The sequence below is a fragment of the Entelurus aequoreus genome, linkage group LG26 (genome assembly GCF_033978785.1).
Source record: "Entelurus aequoreus isolate RoL-2023_Sb linkage group LG26, RoL_Eaeq_v1.1, whole genome shotgun sequence".
Lineage (NCBI taxonomy): Eukaryota > Metazoa > Chordata > Actinopteri > Syngnathiformes > Syngnathidae > Entelurus > Entelurus aequoreus.
The window spans coordinates 1,407,656-1,426,694 of NC_084756.1; the positions used below are offsets into that span (position 1 = coordinate 1,407,656).

At 39.0% G+C, this 19,039-nt stretch overlaps 3 protein-coding genes across 4 annotated transcripts; 1 reads left to right on the forward strand and 2 right to left on the reverse strand.

Moving 5' to 3' along the window:
* Nucleotides 1–300: 300 nt before the first annotated feature.
* Nucleotides 301–10,118, reverse strand: zgc:158258 (uncharacterized protein LOC791186 homolog). Of its 2 annotated transcripts, XM_062038298.1 has the most exons (5): nucleotides 10,000–10,104; nucleotides 9,379–9,457; nucleotides 4,875–5,009; nucleotides 3,579–3,765; nucleotides 301–2,685 (listed from the first exon to the last, which is right to left on the reverse strand). In XM_062038298.1, the coding sequence occupies exons 3-5, from the start codon at nucleotides 4,968–4,970 to the stop codon at nucleotides 1,613–1,615; spliced, it is 1,356 nt and encodes a 451-aa protein (XP_061894282.1). In that variant the 5' UTR covers nucleotides 4,971–5,009; nucleotides 9,379–9,457; nucleotides 10,000–10,104; the 3' UTR covers nucleotides 301–1,612. The 2 variants fall into 2 exon arrangements, with proteins under 2 accessions (XP_061894282.1, XP_061894281.1); XM_062038297.1 differs by lacking the exon at nucleotides 9,379–9,457 and having other exon boundaries at nucleotides 10,000–10,118.
* A 3,859-nt stretch (nucleotides 10,119–13,977) lies between these two features.
* On the forward strand, nucleotides 13,978–15,546 carry LOC133643095 (uncharacterized). Its single transcript, XM_062037502.1, has 4 exons — nucleotides 13,978–14,011; nucleotides 14,056–14,198; nucleotides 14,485–15,299; nucleotides 15,417–15,546. The coding sequence occupies exons 1-4, from the start codon at nucleotides 13,978–13,980 to the stop codon at nucleotides 15,544–15,546; spliced, it is 1,122 nt and encodes a 373-aa protein (XP_061893486.1).
* Nucleotides 15,547–15,702: 156 nt separating this feature from the next.
* LOC133643206 (uncharacterized) lies at nucleotides 15,703–17,792 on the reverse strand. The gene is made up of 2 exons (XM_062037635.1): nucleotides 17,008–17,792; nucleotides 15,703–16,455 (listed from the first exon to the last, which is right to left on the reverse strand). Exons 1-2 carry the CDS (start codon nucleotides 17,713–17,715, stop codon nucleotides 16,129–16,131), a joined length of 1,035 nt encoding a protein of 344 aa, XP_061893619.1. The 5' UTR covers nucleotides 17,716–17,792; the 3' UTR covers nucleotides 15,703–16,128.
* Nucleotides 17,793–19,039: the final 1,247 nt, after the last annotated feature.

Below are 19,039 nucleotides of genomic sequence, written 5' to 3' on the forward strand. Positions count from 1 at the left end.
CAAATTGTTGCGTTTGACCAGATGTTCCTCCAAGTGGGATGTAAAATGCTGGTCAGTCCCAAGTTCCTTAGATGACACATAAACTGATCTCGAATATACCACCAAGCACAGTATAGGTATTTTGTAATTTATTGTCAAATATTTGAGAATAGAGACCAGCCTCGAACAACACATACAAATGCGTAGCCCAAGTTGATCTGGCATTCCACAGGAAAAAGCAACTCTTTTCACACAAAGAGAGCCCCCACCCCCCCACCCCCCCCCCCCTCCTCTCAACACTGATAAGAAGAGAGACTTGGGGGTTGTGTTCACATTCCTGATGGTTTACGACCCTGTCTAAGCAGGCAATCTGAAGACAAAGAGAAACTAGTATACAGAGTAAAATTAAGGAAAAAAATATGAGCTGATTCAAACATGATTATGAATAAAGAAATAGCTCTTAAACATATGCATTATCCACAATACTCATTATCTTTGTGTTGATAAACCAGGTCATATTAAGGTGGTCTGGCACCCCTGGGGTACATTGATGGCGTGCACCTTCTTGCAGCTTTATTTCTGCCTGTGTTGCATGTCAGTTCTTCTTCAGTGTCGGATTTTTGTTGACTGACAAATAGTGTCAGTTTCAAATTTGACACCCTCTGTTTTGCGCCGCATAGAAATACAATACACAGGTAGGACCCCATTGGCAAAGCCTTTCGACTTAACCGCCGATAACACCGACCACGAAAGGCAACATTGAGAGGTCCCGACGTTGTTACATAATCGTCGGCGCCACTGGAGTAGGAGGACATAATTAGAAGTCAAACATGCAAAAGTGATACAGCGAGCAGAGAAATTACAGAATGCTTAGTTAATACGGATGTCGGGCTCAAGCTAATCTGATAATGGAAGAGCAGCAGGCCCATGAGTAAGATGAGTAGTACTGGCTAACCATCCTCATCGACTCCCTCCAAGCTGCACGGAAACATCAAAATGACCTGGTTCCGAGACAAACGTTTCATACTCAACAATCATGTGTCACATTATAGCAATTCATGTATTTTAATTGTTCTTATACATGAGTGAAAAAAAGTAAACATAGCCTTTACTTTTCAGTCTGGAGGAGGTAAAATGATGAAGCCAAGCTTTTTGGAAAAAACAAGAGTCCTTAACTTTCCTTTGGCTTTAGTGAAATGGCATACATTACGATCTGTACATCTGCCGCAGGTCAGTCTAGGCACAAACGTGAACCCTGAATTTCTCAAGCAATATTGAAGTCCTGTGAACATTTAGTAGAAGTAGTAAATAGTATGTCCTTTGTACTTGGAAACATGGATATTATATAATGTACTTTCCTGCATCAATCAACAAACTCATGTGTGTAAACTAAATATACATTAAGACATCAAAGACAGACTAAAGCGAACTAATTCGGGGATACAGATATTTGTCTTTGAACTGCATCAGAACAGTAGGAGTTTGGACAAACTCCTACTGTTGCTCCTACTAAGGAAAGAGCTGCTCCTTGAACTGCTCCTTCTTTGTGTGATCAGAGTGCCAAGTCGCGTCTTAATGGTCTAACTCACTTTTGAGCTGATGGTGCTCTTCAACTCGGTAAGACCTCTGCTGCTTACATGTGTTCGTCTTTGAGCAATCCCAGTTTCTTGAGAGCCTCTTTTCTGTCTGATCCCATCCCAGGAACCATCATTACTGTGTATGCAACTGAGTTTGAGGCTTTTGGGGAAATGTGTTGCGCTTCCGAAGACTGTTTCTCCGACTCTGGGGCAGTCTTTTGTAGTGGTTCAGGATCATTTTGGGGGTTGACTTTTATAGGTGGGCGCTCTTCATTACCGTCCCCTAATTTATGTTGGCTGGGATGAGAAAGTGAGTAATTGTGGAAGCTAGCGCTGCTCTGCAGCTCCTTGTTCCTGGTTCCTAAAGCCACTTGAGCATGACAAAAAGAGGGGCTTCTTGATGGACATATGTTCACAGAAGGTTTTGAAAATGTATTGGCTTTTGGATCAACAAAGGAATGAGATTTCGGTAGCTGCAGTCGGGCCACAGACTGATTTTCAGGCTGTTGGTCTTCGAGGAGGCCAAGCTTTTGCAAGGCTTCCAGTCTCACAACTTTGGGATCTGTTGCATTCTTGAGACTATACGATAAGTTTGTGGCTGGGGCTGCTTCATTTTGTATCTTCCGGAAGACATTGGAAGGAATCATTTTTGGTTTGGGAGCAACAGGTGGGGGATCTATCTTAAACCCGCCTATCTCTGAGACAGCTCTGTCTGACTTTAACATGTTTAGAAGATTCTGACCTTCTGGGATGACCGAAGGACACTTGGCCAAGTCTATTGTGTGATCAACTCTAGGACACAAAGGTGTTTTCTTGGTGGAAGCGCTCCTCCGTAGGTAGACAAGAGCATCGTAGGATAGAGGTCCTCGAGGTAAAGGAACCTCATTTATCTTTACTGTATTGTCCTTGGGTTTGGTTGCAGGAGGCGTCACATCCGGCCTGTCACCACAATTTTTGCTGAATGAAAGGGTTTTTTTCTTTTCCTTCATCTGGAGACCAGCTTTGCCATTAGGTTCGGAGGAATTGTAACTGCTTGCCAAAACGAAAGGTGTTGGGACCAGATAGCTCTGTATGGGTTTATACTCCACTTTTTCCTTGATCGTTTCCATAGAGTTGTGCTTTTGTAAACCTGTAAGAGAAAGACGGTTTGTTACCTTGCAACACAATGACTTGAATTTGAAATATTATAGGATTTTAGCACACCAATCCGAGATGAAAATGGGAAGAAGTTCTTAGGTCATGTTAGGCTGGATCGATGTCCCAACAGAATTACAAAACACATTTTGGGTCAACATATGAGAGGCTCTGGGGCCTCCTACCTCAAGCAGTTAAGCTGTCAACAAGCATCATATTCAATTGTGAGCGGCAGACTTGTTATTTTTCTGACAGCATGCCAAACTTTTAAGAAAAAGATGCAAGACCAAGGGTGGCCAAACGTTTTGGCTAAGGGGCCGCATTGGCTTTTGAATTTTGACAGATGGGCTGGGCAAGCACATAATGCATATCAACTCTGTTGGTACTAGGAATAGGTTAACTCTTGAATACCATTTTTATGTTTCTTTGTTGATATGATATTGTTGAAAATAGATGTACCATGATTAAAATAGCCCATATTAGAGAAATATGGGCTATTTTAATCATGGTACATCTATTTTCAACAATATCATATCAACAAAGAAACATAAAAATGGTATTCAAGAGTTAACGCTTACATTCTCTTTTAGTGGGAGCAGTTTTGTTAATCACCAATTTTTGCCAGTGCCTCGAAGTCTAGTATCAGTTTTGTTGTAGCAATTCTCAAGACAGATTCTCAATTCTGTTTTAATATTTGGTAGGCCGGATTAAAAGGACAATCAAGCCGGATGTGGCCCGCGCACCGTAGTTTGCCCATCCCTGTGCTAGAACAATCAAGGAGACGCATTGAGACCATTAAAAACTGAATGTTTGGTTGTTAAGTTTGGACCGATGGATTGACTACTTCACAGTGAAGCCTGCCTCTGTCACTGGGAAAGATTATCTTACCATTGAGCTTGCCTTTACTCATAGAGACCGACAGGTCTGCCAGTCTGGAGGCAAGGACAGGCAGGAAGTCCACCTCGTCGTTAGACCAGCAACTGTCGTCTTCGTGCTCCAAAGACTCGATAGTCTCCTCCAAAAATAAGAGACAAGCTTTCTCCTCGGCAGACAGGTGCTCTAAACTGTCGTCACTCTGTAATGACACCATGTCTATAATCAATAGAATGGCACTCTGAAGATGGCAGACTTCCGTTTACGCCACACTGTTAGCAAAAGTAGGAAAGGAGGAGCGGCAGAAAGTTTGTTTGTGCGTCCTGGTTCATAAGAGATTAAATTACATGTTAAAAGGAGCCATATGTAAGAATCTGGCCAGAAATGGTATTGCAATCACGGTCAAAATTATGTAGTCCCCTCCCCCTGTCCCTGACTGAGGTTGTCAGATACGCAGCTGAATCCGGCTCGATAGGACCAACACATTTTACACAGAAATTAGGCCATTTTCAAGAAGGAGTACGTCATACAATATCACAACAAATGGCAATCATATGGTTATTGTCAGTACTATCACAAAACAAAGATGAACTACAACCAACGCTAACAATGGTTATACTGGTGAAAATTAGTAGAGCATGCTAAGCATACGTTGCAGGAACATACTAGCTTTGTTAGACAAGACCATAGACTGTATTGAATAATATAGTTTACAAACCAAAGGTCCATTTCCATTTATTACAAGTAATAAGAAAACGTAAATGCCTGACATGCCTATCAAGGAGGAAATTAGCATGTTTGGCATCAGATGAAAAAATCTTCTCCGTCTTCAATCGTCTCTATCTTCAAAGGCAAATCCTCGTTTTGTTCTTGGCTTTGTCATGAATAAATTGAGAATCGTAACGAGGCCTTTCAGATTTACTAAGGTCTGACATGTTTAGTAACTTTACCAGTGGCAGTAGCCAGAAGAAGATGGCGGTGCGTAACTGGCAACCTGGATGTGACACACTCACGGACTTTGTAATTGGTCAAACGGTGGAGGGCGGGGCAACGAAATGAAAACAATAATATTTCGGGGCTGTAAATCTAATTTTGAAATGAGCATATCCCGGCTGAACTACCGATATCAGTTATAGAGGTATTGGAAAAGAACATGATTTATTAATGTCTTTTGACATATCAGGGCCATTTAATGATGACTTTACATTAAATTATTACATATGGCTCCTTTAAAGCAACAACTTGTTGTACTTTTTGAAGTCAGATTTTTTTCAATCATTATTATTTCATCAATTTGATGCTATCACTTACAAAAGCAGAATGGCCGCTCACAATGCTGTCGCAGCTGCTGGCACTGTCCATTGTCTCCAGTCCAGTCCCTCCCGGCCAGGTGTCGCTTTTGGGCATTTTTAGCAAAAGTCAGCGACCCGAAGCTTTGGTCTCACTCTGTGATAGAGGAGAATATTTGCATCGCACAAAAAACAATATACACATATTTAAAAAACAAAAACAAGATTGTGCTAAAACAAAGGTTGATCGCTTGAGCGTGGGTTAGGACTTGGGTTAGCTTTAAGGTTTTAATTAGGGTTGGTCTCGGGCTTTGGTGTAAGGTTGGGGTTAGAATAGGGTTTTTTTGACATTGGAATTAATTGGAGTGTCAGGTTTTGCAGGTGACGAACCCCAAGATGCAGAGATAGCAGGCGTGAAGGAGGAAAACATGACTTTAATGTCCAAAGGAATCAGGCAGGAACACAGGAATAAGGATATCAGGAACAGGATACAGGAGAACTCGAGACAGCAAACAACAAACATCTAACAATACTCAAGCCGTGACTTGAGGATGAGGCAGGCATGAATAGCAGCCGGCTATTTGACACCAGTTGTGGCCTGGCTGCCAATCAACCGCAAGTGAGGGGCACAGTGCTCAGACAAAGATGTTTGAAGCGGTCTCGAAAAAACAACACAACAGGAGGAGTCACCAAAATAAAAGTAATAATAATAATAATAATAATAATAGATTAGATTTATATAGCGCTTTTCTAGACACTCTAAGCGCTTCACAGAGAAGTGAGAACCCATCATTCATTCACACCTGGTGGTGGTAAGCTACTTTCGTAGCTACAGTTGCTCTGGGGTAGACTGACGTAGTACAGGACAGGAAATAACCCAAAACATCACAGAAAATCAACAAAAGAGCACAGCTTGACAGAATGCCCCCCCTCGACAAAACAGATACCAGACGTTCTAGAAAAAGTGAAACAACAAAAAAAGTCCAAAGTCACGGGGGCCTCACTGGGAGAGGTGAGAGCTGTGCTTCCCCTGTCACACAGCTGACCCTAGCCCCCCCTCAAGGGACGGATCCCAGACGTCTCTAAAGAGGCCATCAGACGACAGGGATGGGTGGGAGGGAGCCCGAAACGAGGCAAAACATCTCCTCGCTTCGACCCTCAGTGCCAAGATCCTGTCAAGCCTCTTCGCCATTTAAATCTCCGCGGGGCTCGAATTTGGCTTGAGTATTCTGTCAGGTAGTACAGTGATGGGTCCGGCAACACCGATGTATCGGCGCATGCGTCGAGCTCATAGAGCAAAACCCTGTGTCGGTGCGCGTACCGTTTTTAGAAAGTCACGTGACCGATCATGAGCTGTTTGGGTCACGTGACCGATACGCGAACTGTGTCGAACTGACGCCTGCGCGCCAAACTGTGTTTATAAGGAAGCGCAGCTGTCAACGAGATGCTGCTGTCAACAGAATCGCCGCACTTCTGTCGTTGGTCATTTGTCATTTATCGTCGTCTGAGATCATGGAGCAGCCTCAGGCAAAAATAAATATTTCCGCCGTGTGGGAATATTTTGATCATATATCGGAATAAAAGGTATTTGTATTAATTTCCTTGTCGTTTCATCCTATTCTCTCAAAGTTTCCACTTGATCTATTAGAATTCAAAATCTCTTCAAAATGATTCTTAGTTTACTATTCATATTTTCTGCAGGTTAAATGTCGCATTTGTACAACGGAATTGTTGTACATTAACAAATCCACCTCCTCAATGCTGAGGCATTATAGGGCCAGGCATAAAAATGAAGTTCCAGAGACACCCAGGATAATAACTAAGAGAAATCGTCTAAAATTTAATAAAAATGTGTAAAAAAAATTAAAAAATATTCCCAGTCCACAAGCATCTCATTCTCAACACATTCTCTTAGATTTCCATGTTATGATACATGTTCACATTATTTATTGACTGTATCTAAAAAATATAAAAATTATATTTTTATTTAAATGAAGATATGAGATAATCATAAAGGAAATACAATGACTTGGTTTATATTATTGTATATACTAGGTCATAAAATCAGTGTCAGTTGAGTCGGTCCATAGGTTGCCTGTAGGGATTGTCAATGTCCAGCAGATGTCAGTATTTAGTGACACAGTATCGACACAGTATCAATACAGTTTTGAATGTATCGAAACGCTTCATGACGCCCCATCAACCCATCACTAGGTAGTACTGGTGACGAACCCCAAGATGCAGAGATGGCAGGCGTGATGGAGGAAAACATGACTTTAATGTCCAAAGGAATCAGGCAGGAACACAGGAATCAGGAACTAGGATAACAGGAACAGGATAACTCGAGACAGCAAACAGCTAACATCTAACAATACTCAAGCCATGACTTGAGGATGAGGCAGGCATAAATAGCAGCCGGCTGATTGACACCAGGTGTGGCCTGGCTGCCAATCGGCCGCAGGTGAGGGGACACAGTGCTCAGACAAAGATGTGTGACGCGGTCACAAAAAAACACCAGAGTCACCAAAATAAAAGTACAGGAACTAACCCAAAACACAGCAGAACATCAACAAAAGGGCACGGCTTGGTATAACCAGCCATGACATTGAGATCATTTTTACAGAGGTGGTTAGTCACTCCCTAACTTAAGATTTTACTATTGGGCAGCCAACATACATAAATTGGGTTATTAGAGCCAATAACCTGAATTGAGCTGATGTAGACTGTAAGCGGGTCATGTTCTTACATCAAAACTGCCTTTTCCATCATCTCAGTTACATGTAACACAATTGTTATCTCTACTCTTGGAATTTGGTCTCAATTTAGATGTATTATTGGACTCCGAGGATTATCTAACTACAACCCCATTCATAATAACTATCTCTTATTTTTTATTTTTTGTTTTTATTGTTTCTCTGTACCTGTATTATGATTTTCCTATCAAATTAATACATATTTTTTAAAAATGGATAAATTAAGAATCAGGTTTTTTTGGGCGTGTACTACAATCAAGGTTAGACCTGGTAAGTAAGTAAGGTTAGGATTAAAATTAGATTTATCCTCAACTAAACACAAATCCAAACCAAAACCTTAACTATACTCTTCACCGTAACCCGGGCCTCAAACTTTAGTTAAACCCGGAACTTTTTGGTTAAATAATTCAGCTCAATAGTTGGGTCTGGAACAACCCAACATTGAGTTAGTATAACTTAACTGTTGGGTTAAATAATTCAACCCAATAGTTGGGTCTGGAACAACCCAACATTGAGTTAGTATAACTTAACTGTTGGGTTAAATAATTCAACCCAATAGTTTGGTTGGGAACAACTAGGGATGTGCGTATCGATCCTGTGGTATCGATATATCGATACTCACACGCTACTCATTTGGCATCACTTTTCTGAAAATAGTATCGATATAAACCAAAAAACGGCGTGTGGGGGGTGCAAGCATCACTTTCAGATGTTTTTGATGACTTACTTAACTTACTATGTGCTGGGACACCCCTGTACCTGGCAGAGTATAGAGCTGGCCCAGTCACGAATGAGCGTCGTCAACGTGCAACACACACACAGCCAGCCGACTGTAGCGATGCAGCCAGGCATATCCAGTGTCAGGCATTGTTTATTTTATTTTTTTACTGAATGTTTTTGTTTAAATGATTATCCTGAATTCAAATAATTTCCACACAGGGGAATTTACTGTGAGTTGAAAATTGCTTGAGTATTTAAAACAAGATAAGAAAGAGATACAATTTGGAGATTCTTCATCTTTGCATTACAGTTTTATTTTTTTCCAAGAAAATCTTGAAATATATGATTGAATGTGATTTTGGTTTTAATCTGTAACATGATTTCTTACATTTCGAAAACATTAGCCTATTTCATATTTCATTAATTGCTAATTATATCACAAACTTTAAAAAATAACTGCAGCTTCTTGCGATTCGGATTTGACAGTTAATTGGAAAGCCCTAATATGTAATTATTATTATATATAATATATAATGATTATTATATATAATATTTAATTTATTTTTCATATTTATGTTATTTATTTTAATTTTACTTTTATTATATATTGACCATAATACATGTGGTATAAATGGTCTGTATTTGTCTTGTGATTTGTCTTAAATAATAATAGTAATAATATTTTTGACTGACAAAAATTGCCAATAAGAAATTAATGGTATCGGTATCGGTATCGATGAAAATGCAAGAAAAAGTATCGGTATCGTATCGAATCCTAAAAGTGTGGTATCGCCCATCCCTAGGAACAACCCAACATTAAGTTATCATAACTCAACTTTTTGGGTACATAATTCCCCGCAAAAGTTGGGTTGAAAAAATTAACCCAAAATGTTGAGTTAAAATAACTCAAATAAGGGGTTTGTCCTTTTCTGAATCAGCAGTTGTGTTAAAAACATTTTTTAGTGTGTAGCTAACTTCTTGCGAGTCAGATTACAGCACGCATGGCGCCCTAATCTTCCATGGCAGGATCACTTTCAGAGGTTTGGAAGGCACCTGTGTGTCGTATTTCTGTCAGCAGGTAGAACTGGGCCGAGTGACCTCAGCAGTCAGGATGTCATCGCCAGATAACGGTCTGCTTGGAGATCATGCAAACGATAAATGTTGTATCAGGATACGTTAATATGAGGACATTTTTCAGTGTTTGCATCGTAAATCTATTAGGAAGAAGACTTAAGATGGTCTTTTTAAAAAGTGTTTATTTTCACAAAGAGCGATTCTTTTCTCAAAGTAGCTGATTTTCTACTTGATCATATTGCATTTTTAAACTTAATAATACACCATCCACTTTATTAGGTACATCTATGTGATACAAGTTTACGTCTAATTGATATACTTGCCAAGCTAATGTAAACAATAAAAACACATGTTTGTATTGTATTATACTGGCAGGTGTTTTAATATTTGCATTGTTCAAGTAATACAAATGATCTTTGCAAAGGCAGAATATCTCGCATTGTCTCATTGGATTGTGTAGGTGTACCTAATTCTGTGTCTCTCCACATTACTATTAAAAGAACGGATTAAAGGGGGAATTAAGGCGACGACCTATAATGCGCACTAATACAAACGCACTACTCTCACTTATTGAGTGGTTTCTGAATACAAATTGCTTACCTTCGTGAGGTTTGTGGTCCAAATTGTGCGCTTATTATCGTTGGAGGTCATTGTTACCTGCGCGAGGCTCTAAAGCTGACAGCCAATCAACGCGCGCCGTTCGTCCTAAGACGCGTTGCCATGGAGATAAACTGCTAATCGTCTACCCGCTGCCATTTTCCCATCCACTAAAACCTACTACAATATTCGACTTTTTAAAGATATACCTACTTTTTATATGAATGCTGTTACATTATGTAACATATTTATAATCTCGTGCCATCTCCTTTTCCCCCGATGGTGTTGTGCGTCAGTTCCGTCCAACACCGCAACCGCCACTTCACTCATAACTACAGTACTAATAATAATATAATGTTGTATATAAAAGACAGTTTTGCTTCATTTTTTAAAATACTTGTGATGTATGTCAAGGACTTGAAAGATTCTTTGAAATATAGTGAAACTGTATTTTAAACGAACGGTAATTGCGTTCACTTCCGGTTTGACTAACGCTGTAAAAGCCACTTCACTCATTATCACAGAACTAATAAAGATATGATATCGTATTTTGAGGAAATGTTTTGTTTAATGTTTTAATTTTTTAAATTCTTATGATATATTTGAAAGAGTGGAAAGATTTACTGAAATATAGTAGTATTTTAAACGAACGGTGATAGTGTATTACTTCCGGTTTGACGGACACTGCAACGCTCATGACTACAATATTATGTTATTATAAGTTCTGTACAGAACTTATTATAACATAATATTGTATTTTAAAGAGTTTTGTACGGAGCCCCTAAAGGGACATGGGAATTTTTTTTTTTTTAGACATGTATCTCGTGGCCACGAGAAAGTATCTCGTGGCCACGAGAAACTTTCTCGTGGCCACGAGAAACTTTTTCTAAAAAAAAATATATATATATATATATATATATATATATATATTTTTTTTTAATAAAAAGTTTCTCGTGCGCACGAGAAACTTTCTCGAGGCCACGAGAAACTTTCTCGAGGCCACGAGAAACTTTCTCGAGGCCACAAGAAAACATTGGATGCGTGCGCACGAGAGAGCATATTGGATACATGCGCGTGGTTTGAGGTGCGTGTTAAAATGGCAGTTTAGAAGTTAATTCGGCTCTATTTCCAACAAAAACGTTCCCTCCCCCATAATCTCCCGTTGCTCAGCAGTTTTGCTCCCTTTTATTAAAAAAAGATGGCTGCAGTAGATTTATTCATGTTCCTTCAAATGCGGAATATACCTGAAAGTGTCATCAACAAACTAAAAGAAGACAAGGTGAGGATATGTTTTAACTTTTATATAAAGTAAAAAATTGCCTACTTTTAATGTTGCTATTTTACTGTAGAAAATACCATTTAGCAAAAGTTTTGCTTTTTACAGATCGACACCAATGTCATAGGCATTATGACAGATAAGGAGATAAGCAAGTATATCGAAAGATATGGGGATCGACTTGCGCTCAGAGCATTTTGCCGTCAAAGAACTGTGACAAACGAAGAGTCGGGAGGAGCAGAGACAGTGAAGTCCTCCCTCATGCAGAAATTAAGAGACAGGTTAAGAACTCCTAACTCTGACATACAAGGCACCGCTACTGGCCAAAAAAATGCAGCCAAAATCACCCGGCGGGTTGAAATGGGATGGCTCCACTTTGAGAGTGGAATGTATCACCAGGTTAGAACGTGAAAAGGAGGAGGAACACGGAATCTGTCCGTCCAGAAATCAGTGACTATGGGTGAACTGTTGGAGACAGGCAAATGCTTGTTTTTTGCAAATGGGCATTCATCAAAAGGACTGATGGAAGACTTCGAGTTTGACATTTGTGATTACAGTCACAGTCCTGTGCCCCGGGAAGTCACGGTGGGCCAGCTGTACGAACAGACTAAACTAAAAATGCTACGCATCTACACAGCCACCAAGTCTAACAAGATTATACTTCTCTCTGATGAATCATCGGACTTCGAGCCAACACAGAAAAGGCCACTGAAGGTAATTTATCCTCTGCCACATTTGTGATATCAATACATATGCTACTGTAGGTATTCCATTTATATTGATTGCATGCGTCGCCAGGCTCTGCTTTTTATCCATAGACTTATCAGATTTATTTTTTTATTATCTATAGCAGGGGTGTCAAAAGTGTGGCCCGCAGGCCATTTGCGGACCACAGCTAATGTTTTAAAGGCCCACGGCACATTCTAAAAATACTATTAAAATAAACAAAAACATAACAAAAGTGGAATGAAAAAGCTTAGAGGTGAAATGTCATTTAGAAAAAGTTGCAATGTTGACTAATAAAACAAAGATGTTTCTTTCTTTAAAACTGTCATCGCTCAAAACATAATATTCAATCAAAATTAATGTTATTATGAATTATTGACCTATCCAAGGCAGCTGAGATAGGCTCCAGCACCCCCCGTGATCCAGAAAGGGACAAGCGGTAGAAAATGGATGGATGGATGGATGTTTGCCATAAAAAACATAGTTTTCTTTGACGAAAAGGGTATAGAACAAACAAACAAAACAACATTAAAAAAACTTAGAAATGAGGGATACATCTGAAGTTAATGTAGACTAGAGATTTAAGCGTAAATAAAAAATGTATGTATGCCCTGGCACACCATCATCATCATTTCATGACCCAAGCAAAAAAGTTTTTACACTTTTATACTGAAATAAATACACCTACGACTTATTAAATAATAATACAGAAAACAATAAAGTTTGAATCCATGAAGGAAAGAAGAAAGTGAATGAATGTTTATAACTGAATACATTTACATATGCATTAAAATGTGTTTTCTTTTGTATTATTTTTTTAATGAATTAAGTAACGTTTATAACAACCTTTTTCCAAAACACAATATACAATATGTCATCTGAGAAATTGACATTGTAAAAAAAAAAATTCATTTCAGTAGGCCATTAAGGGCTTGAAATTCAAATAGCTTTCAAATGACAAAACTTCAACTCACGCACAGGATAATACATACATTTGTAATTTGTTTTGAAAAGCTTACAAAAAAGTGGAACCCCAAAAATTTAGTGTGGGACCCCATTTTGAAAATTCTTAGCGCCAACACTGATTATGGTTGTGTACCACACCTGTCTCATATGCACAGGTATGATGGATATGATGTTGATACATATTTATTGTTCTCAAACATTAGCCAATTTAATAAGTTTCACCTTTGCTTTCTTACCTGTGCTGCTATTCAATGTGACCTGTACTTTCACAGATGTCATTTATTTTTTAGGATAAATCTATTGTCTTATTTCTATGTCAAGTCTATAAGCTCACAATTTGCTGCTCACCTTTTTATAGGCTAGGACAATGAAGACACGATCCTTGAGGAACAAGACCAGGAGACTCAATCAAGTGGATCATCCAGAGAGCTCCTCTGATTTAGATCTGGCTCCCAGTGGCTCAATGCAGCAAAACCATGAACAAGTAAGCACTCGTATTGTATTTTTATGGAACCAGTCTGTGCTAAACAGTACAGAACTTGTGTTGTCTGAAGATTTTATTGTACCAAAATGTTCAGTATTCTTTAAAATTCAAACATATTTTTATAGTTATAGTTTTCTGTAGTGTCATTTAAATCAAATCTGCGCTGAGCTATATTTATTATAAATCACAGGTGAAATATATGAGGACACAGAAATGGCCTTTAAGAAACCATAATTTATAGATGGAAATCTACGAACGCTTTGAGTTTAATCCTACATTAAGTAAAAATGCATACACCAAATAATTTACTCAGGTGCAGACTGTTATAGTCACATGAATATACATAGCAGCTTGGATGAGATTATTCAAACTATAGATAATATAATAATTACACAAATAATAATACATTTGTTTGTTTTCTTGGTTTTTATATTAAATTATCAATAGAGAGGAGAGACAATCAGCCATTCAAGATCAGCAACTCCTGAGATGGGTAACACAGAGCTCCTGCATCCATGACCTACTGAGGATGTTGGCAGTCATACTCAGCAGTCAACAAGAAGGCATGGATCTGAAGATGACTGTTTAACGCCTGTGCCAAATCAAGATGCAGACCTGTTGTTAAGTGATGTCTCAGATTCCGCTCTTAATCCTGCCATTCCACAATCTCTTGAGGACTCTGAAGTGAAGTTTGGACCCACTCAAGACACCACTCTTCCCTGGAATCCAGATGACTTGAGCAGCATGCAGGTACAATGTAGCACTAACGTTTTACAGTCCTGTAAAATTATTACATTTTACATTTATAAAATGTACAAAAACTGTAACGTTACCATCCGAAAATCTTTCACCCTAAGCTTATGTTTTTAGATTAATTTTTCATCCAAACATTCCAAATCTCATTTGCCACAACATTATCACCATTTTTGCATGCTAATTGATACATTGATTGTCAAAATCTTTGATTATTTTCTGTTCACTGAAGGATTAATCAATCAATAATCACACCTAATTACCTTTTTAAAATATCTTGCAGCATTCTACAATCAATGATGGTCCTGTATCATCAAGCAGTCTTCCAGCATCACCAGATCCATTTGACCAAGAAATCCTTATTTTGAAATTAAGACGAGTAAACATAGTTGATGATGTCCTTAATGTCTTCATGGATCCAAAAGTACTGAATGCTAGTCTAAGAATGGAGTTTACAAATGAGAAAGCTATGGACAGTGATGGTGTGTCAAGAGAGGCGTACTCTGCATTCTGGGACCACTTCTTGGACCAGTGTGAGGGGGAAGATGAACGAGTACCCAGGCTACGACCAGACTATTCTGAGAAGAAATGGCAAGCTCTCGGAAGAGTGTGGTTGAAAGGATACCTGGACCACAAAATCCTACCAATCAGACTGTCACCAGCCTTTGTTCTTGCTTGTTGTAAAGGAGTTAGCTCAGTGGATGAAGAACTATTGATGATGTCATTTGCCAGATTTCTTTCAGAGAATGAGCGTGTGTCGCTTGAAAAAGCACTACAGGGTACCATTGATGAAACTGTTGAGGAGGACTTACTTGATGTCTTCTCCAGAATGGGCTCACACTGCCTTCCCCCTAAAAACAATTTACGGGCTGCTATTTTAACAATGGCACACAAAGCTCTTCTTCAAGAGCCAAAGTTCATAATTGATTGTTTCCACTCCAGTGTTCATAATGCTATGCCAATGCTCATAACCAAAGACAACATAATGGAGATATATGAATCTAAGAGGCCAACTAACAAAAAAGTGGCCCAGATGATAAAACCATCATTTGAAAGCCTAAATCCACAAGAGCAGACTGCTCTTAACCACCTGCTACGGTATGTGAGAAGCATCGACCAAAGAAAATTGGAGATCTTCTTACGCTTCTGCACAGGATCTACTGTGCTGTGCAAAGACACAATTGAAGTAATTTTTAACACATTGTGTGGTTTAAGTCGCAGGCCTGTAGCACACACGTGTGGAGCAGTTCTTGAGTTACCATGCACTTACAGCACATACCCTGAGTTTCGCAAAGAATTTGATAATGTCTTGTCAGGCGACTGCTTCACAATGGATATTGTGTAGTGAATGGAAAGCACATCTATCTTCTACACTGAGGTTATTATGGCATTTGTCTGATGCAAAACTGTTTCTACAGATTTCCATTTATTGTTCTTATTAAAACAGAGACCGTTTACATTTCTTAAATTGTTTTATTTTCTTATTTTTTCTGTAAATTGTTAGTACATTGAGATTCAATTTTTTTCCACAAGACAGTTTAAGTTTAATAATTTTGATAAGTCAGCAGGGTCTGTTCTCATAGGTGAAAGTCCCTTTTTGTACAAATATTACATTTTCTCATGTGCATCTTTTATACAATTGTGACTCTGAATGATGTTCAGAATTTTTGTCATCATTCAACAAAGAAATTCCTGTTCAATGCAAGTACAATACATTTCATATGGTTGTTAAGTTCTGTTGATTTCCTCTTTCATGTCCTGCTTTGTTTCTCTTTGTAGTCAGTGTGGATATAGTGACATATCAATCCTATTTGCACCTCAGTTTTGCTGCAAAATGTTCTTAATGTTTGTGGCATAGCACTGTTCAAGTGTAGTCAGTGTGGACATGTTGTAGCCCTGAATAATCTGAATAAAATTTAATCTCAAATTAGAGAGCAGATGTTATCTCATTCCTCAGGTGCAGGTACAGATCCAATGCTTGATAAGCATCAGCTGGAAGATGCAGCCGTGACTCTGCCATCAGAATGTTGCAGATGTTGTAGATGTCTGTGTCACATGGCACTGCTGGTCGAAATGTGCAGTTACTCTGACACAACTGTACATCAGCTCTCTCCACTGGGGAAATGCAATCACAAGTTGTGTAGAGTTCTGGGAACATGTACATGATTCGGGGGCGACCACTGGGCACCCTGTCATTCTTTGATGGTCTGATGACATGTGCATCCCACACATTGATGGTCTCGTCTAATTCATCCTGGAAAAATAGTACAGAGAGAAAGAAAAGTAAATTAATATGCAATTTGTTATTCTCATCATGTGCTCTTTAATTTAGTTATGAGATGACTTGAAAAAATCTATGTTAAATCTTGAGGTTTTTGATAAAGTTAGGAGAAAATGAGTGGAAAAGGGCAAGCATAAATACATAAAATAATAAACATAAATGAATAAAACAGTGTTTGCTGCCCACTATGCTTGTACTGGGGGGGGGGGGGGGGGGGGCCAGATTAGGGCTACCAAATCCTCCTCTCCCCCCCCCTCCCGACACTGATGATGAATTAATATGGTATCGTAGGACACCAATAACAGTAATTAAGAAGACACATGGACATGATGCTAATATTCACACCCACTGTCTGCTCATGGAAGGATGTTAAAAGAAAAAAACGAACATTTGTGGGCCTCAATTTAGGATGAAAATGTTGTAATTCAGTAGTTTTTCCATTAGATGGCACTGTTGTACTGTTGATTCATTCCATCTCTGCAGACTGCTTGGAAAAAATAGATAAAACAATGCATTGTCGCTTACCTGAATGAAGCTCATAAAGCAGAACTGAATTAGACCTCGGTCCAAGTATGTACCACCGAACAAACCACGGTCCTTCAGGTCAGTGAACATAGAGATGTAGAATTCCATTGATTCTCTTCTGAGGAAACCCCACCAACTCTCTATGCGCTGATTTGCTGTGCTTGCCCCTTCGATGTAGCTGTCAATACCAGAGCCGTCATGAATGTTGCGACGGAGAAAACGCTGAAAGTCTCTGACTTTAACATTTTCAGTGCCCCGATCGCCCCTGACAATCCTCGGACAACCACCAAATTTCTTCACTGCCTCCATATAGTAGCCTCCAATGACTGTTGGGTCACTGCTGGTCGTAAATGCATTCATCCAGATAATTTTCCGGGAAAATCCGTCAATACAGCCGTTTATACAGATACCAAATGGTTTCAGTTTGTCATAAGAGTCAAAGTGCCAAATATAATTGGGCCCTTTTGCGAAATAGTTTCGACGATGGAGCCGTCTCCTTCCTCTGAGTTCAACACCCCTTGGGTCAAGTTCTTTAAGAATTAAGCGCACCTCTTCTTTCTTGACGTGTAATCCATCCTCCTTGCATTTAGTGTACATCCACCTATATCCACACAGCTGGCCACTTGTTTGTAACTGCTGGTGAATGAAATCTACCACGCGATCCAAAGAGGTGTATCCTTTGCGCCGAAACAGACTACATGCCTTCATAATTCGTTTTAAATGTCTTTCAGACACAATATAGCGATGACGACTAGCAAGCAAAGCAGCAATGTCCTTACAGTGAAGTCCGAGTTGGAAATAGAGCCGAATTAACTCCTGCACTGCCATTTTAACACGCACCTCAAACCACGCGCTCTCTCGTGCGCACGCATCCAATGTTTTCTCGTGGCCTCGAGAAAGTTTCTCGTGGCCTCGAGAAAGTTTCTCGTGGACTCTAGAAAGTTTCTCGTGCGCACGAGAAACTTTTTATTAAAAAAAAAATATATATATATATATATATATATATTACGGAGCCCCTAAAGGGACATGGGAATTTTTTTTTTTTTAGACATGTATCTCGTGGCCACGAGAAAGTATCTCGTGGCCACGAGAAAGTATCTCGTGGCCACGAGAAACTTTCTCGTGGCCACGAGAAACTTTTTATAAAAAAAAAAAAAAAAAAAAAAAAAAATTGATATTTTTTTTTTTTTTTTTTTTTTTTATAAAAAGTTTCTCGTGGCCACGAGAAACTTTCTCGTGGCCACGAGAAAACTTTCTCGTGCGCACGAGAAACTTTCTCGTGGCCACGAGAAACTTTCTCGTGGCCACGAGAAACTTTCTCGTGGCCACGAGAAAGCATTGGATGCGTGCTGATGGTTTAGTGTGTGTTAAAATGGCAGTTTAGGAGTTAATATGGCTGTATTTCCAGATAGGACTTTCCCCCATGTGTGTTGTGGCAAAATGTGAATGCTTGATTAGTAGGTGTGAGACAAACACTTTATCTTCCTGGTTATTGTAACGCTACGTGTTTGACATTATTTAAGACTTTATCATGCCCGGGAAAGGACAGTTTTCCTCTTCTGTGGCTGTGGGGGGTGGGCGTGGCTTGCGGACCTGCAGCGAAGCGGAGTGTGTCAGTTAGTCCGATGTTGATGTGATCAAACTTCTTTCTTGCTTGGAAGATACACACACAATTGTAACTGTTATTTCTTCCTGCACATAATAAATATGTACAACGTGTTTGGATGTATTCATTTATGTAAAATTGTCATTAAATGTAATATTGCCTGACAAAAAGTGATACGACGTACGTAATATTTTGATATTTACACATCGCATATTTACACACGCGCATCTGACTAGAATACCCTTATGTGCATTACATATATCAACATCAACTACCTACTGTACTGTTTACTTGTTGAAATACCCTTTTTAGAGCAAATATCTACCCACATAATTTATATGTGTATATATAATATATATATATATATGTGTATGTATGTATGTATGTGTATCTATATATATATATATATATATATATATATATATA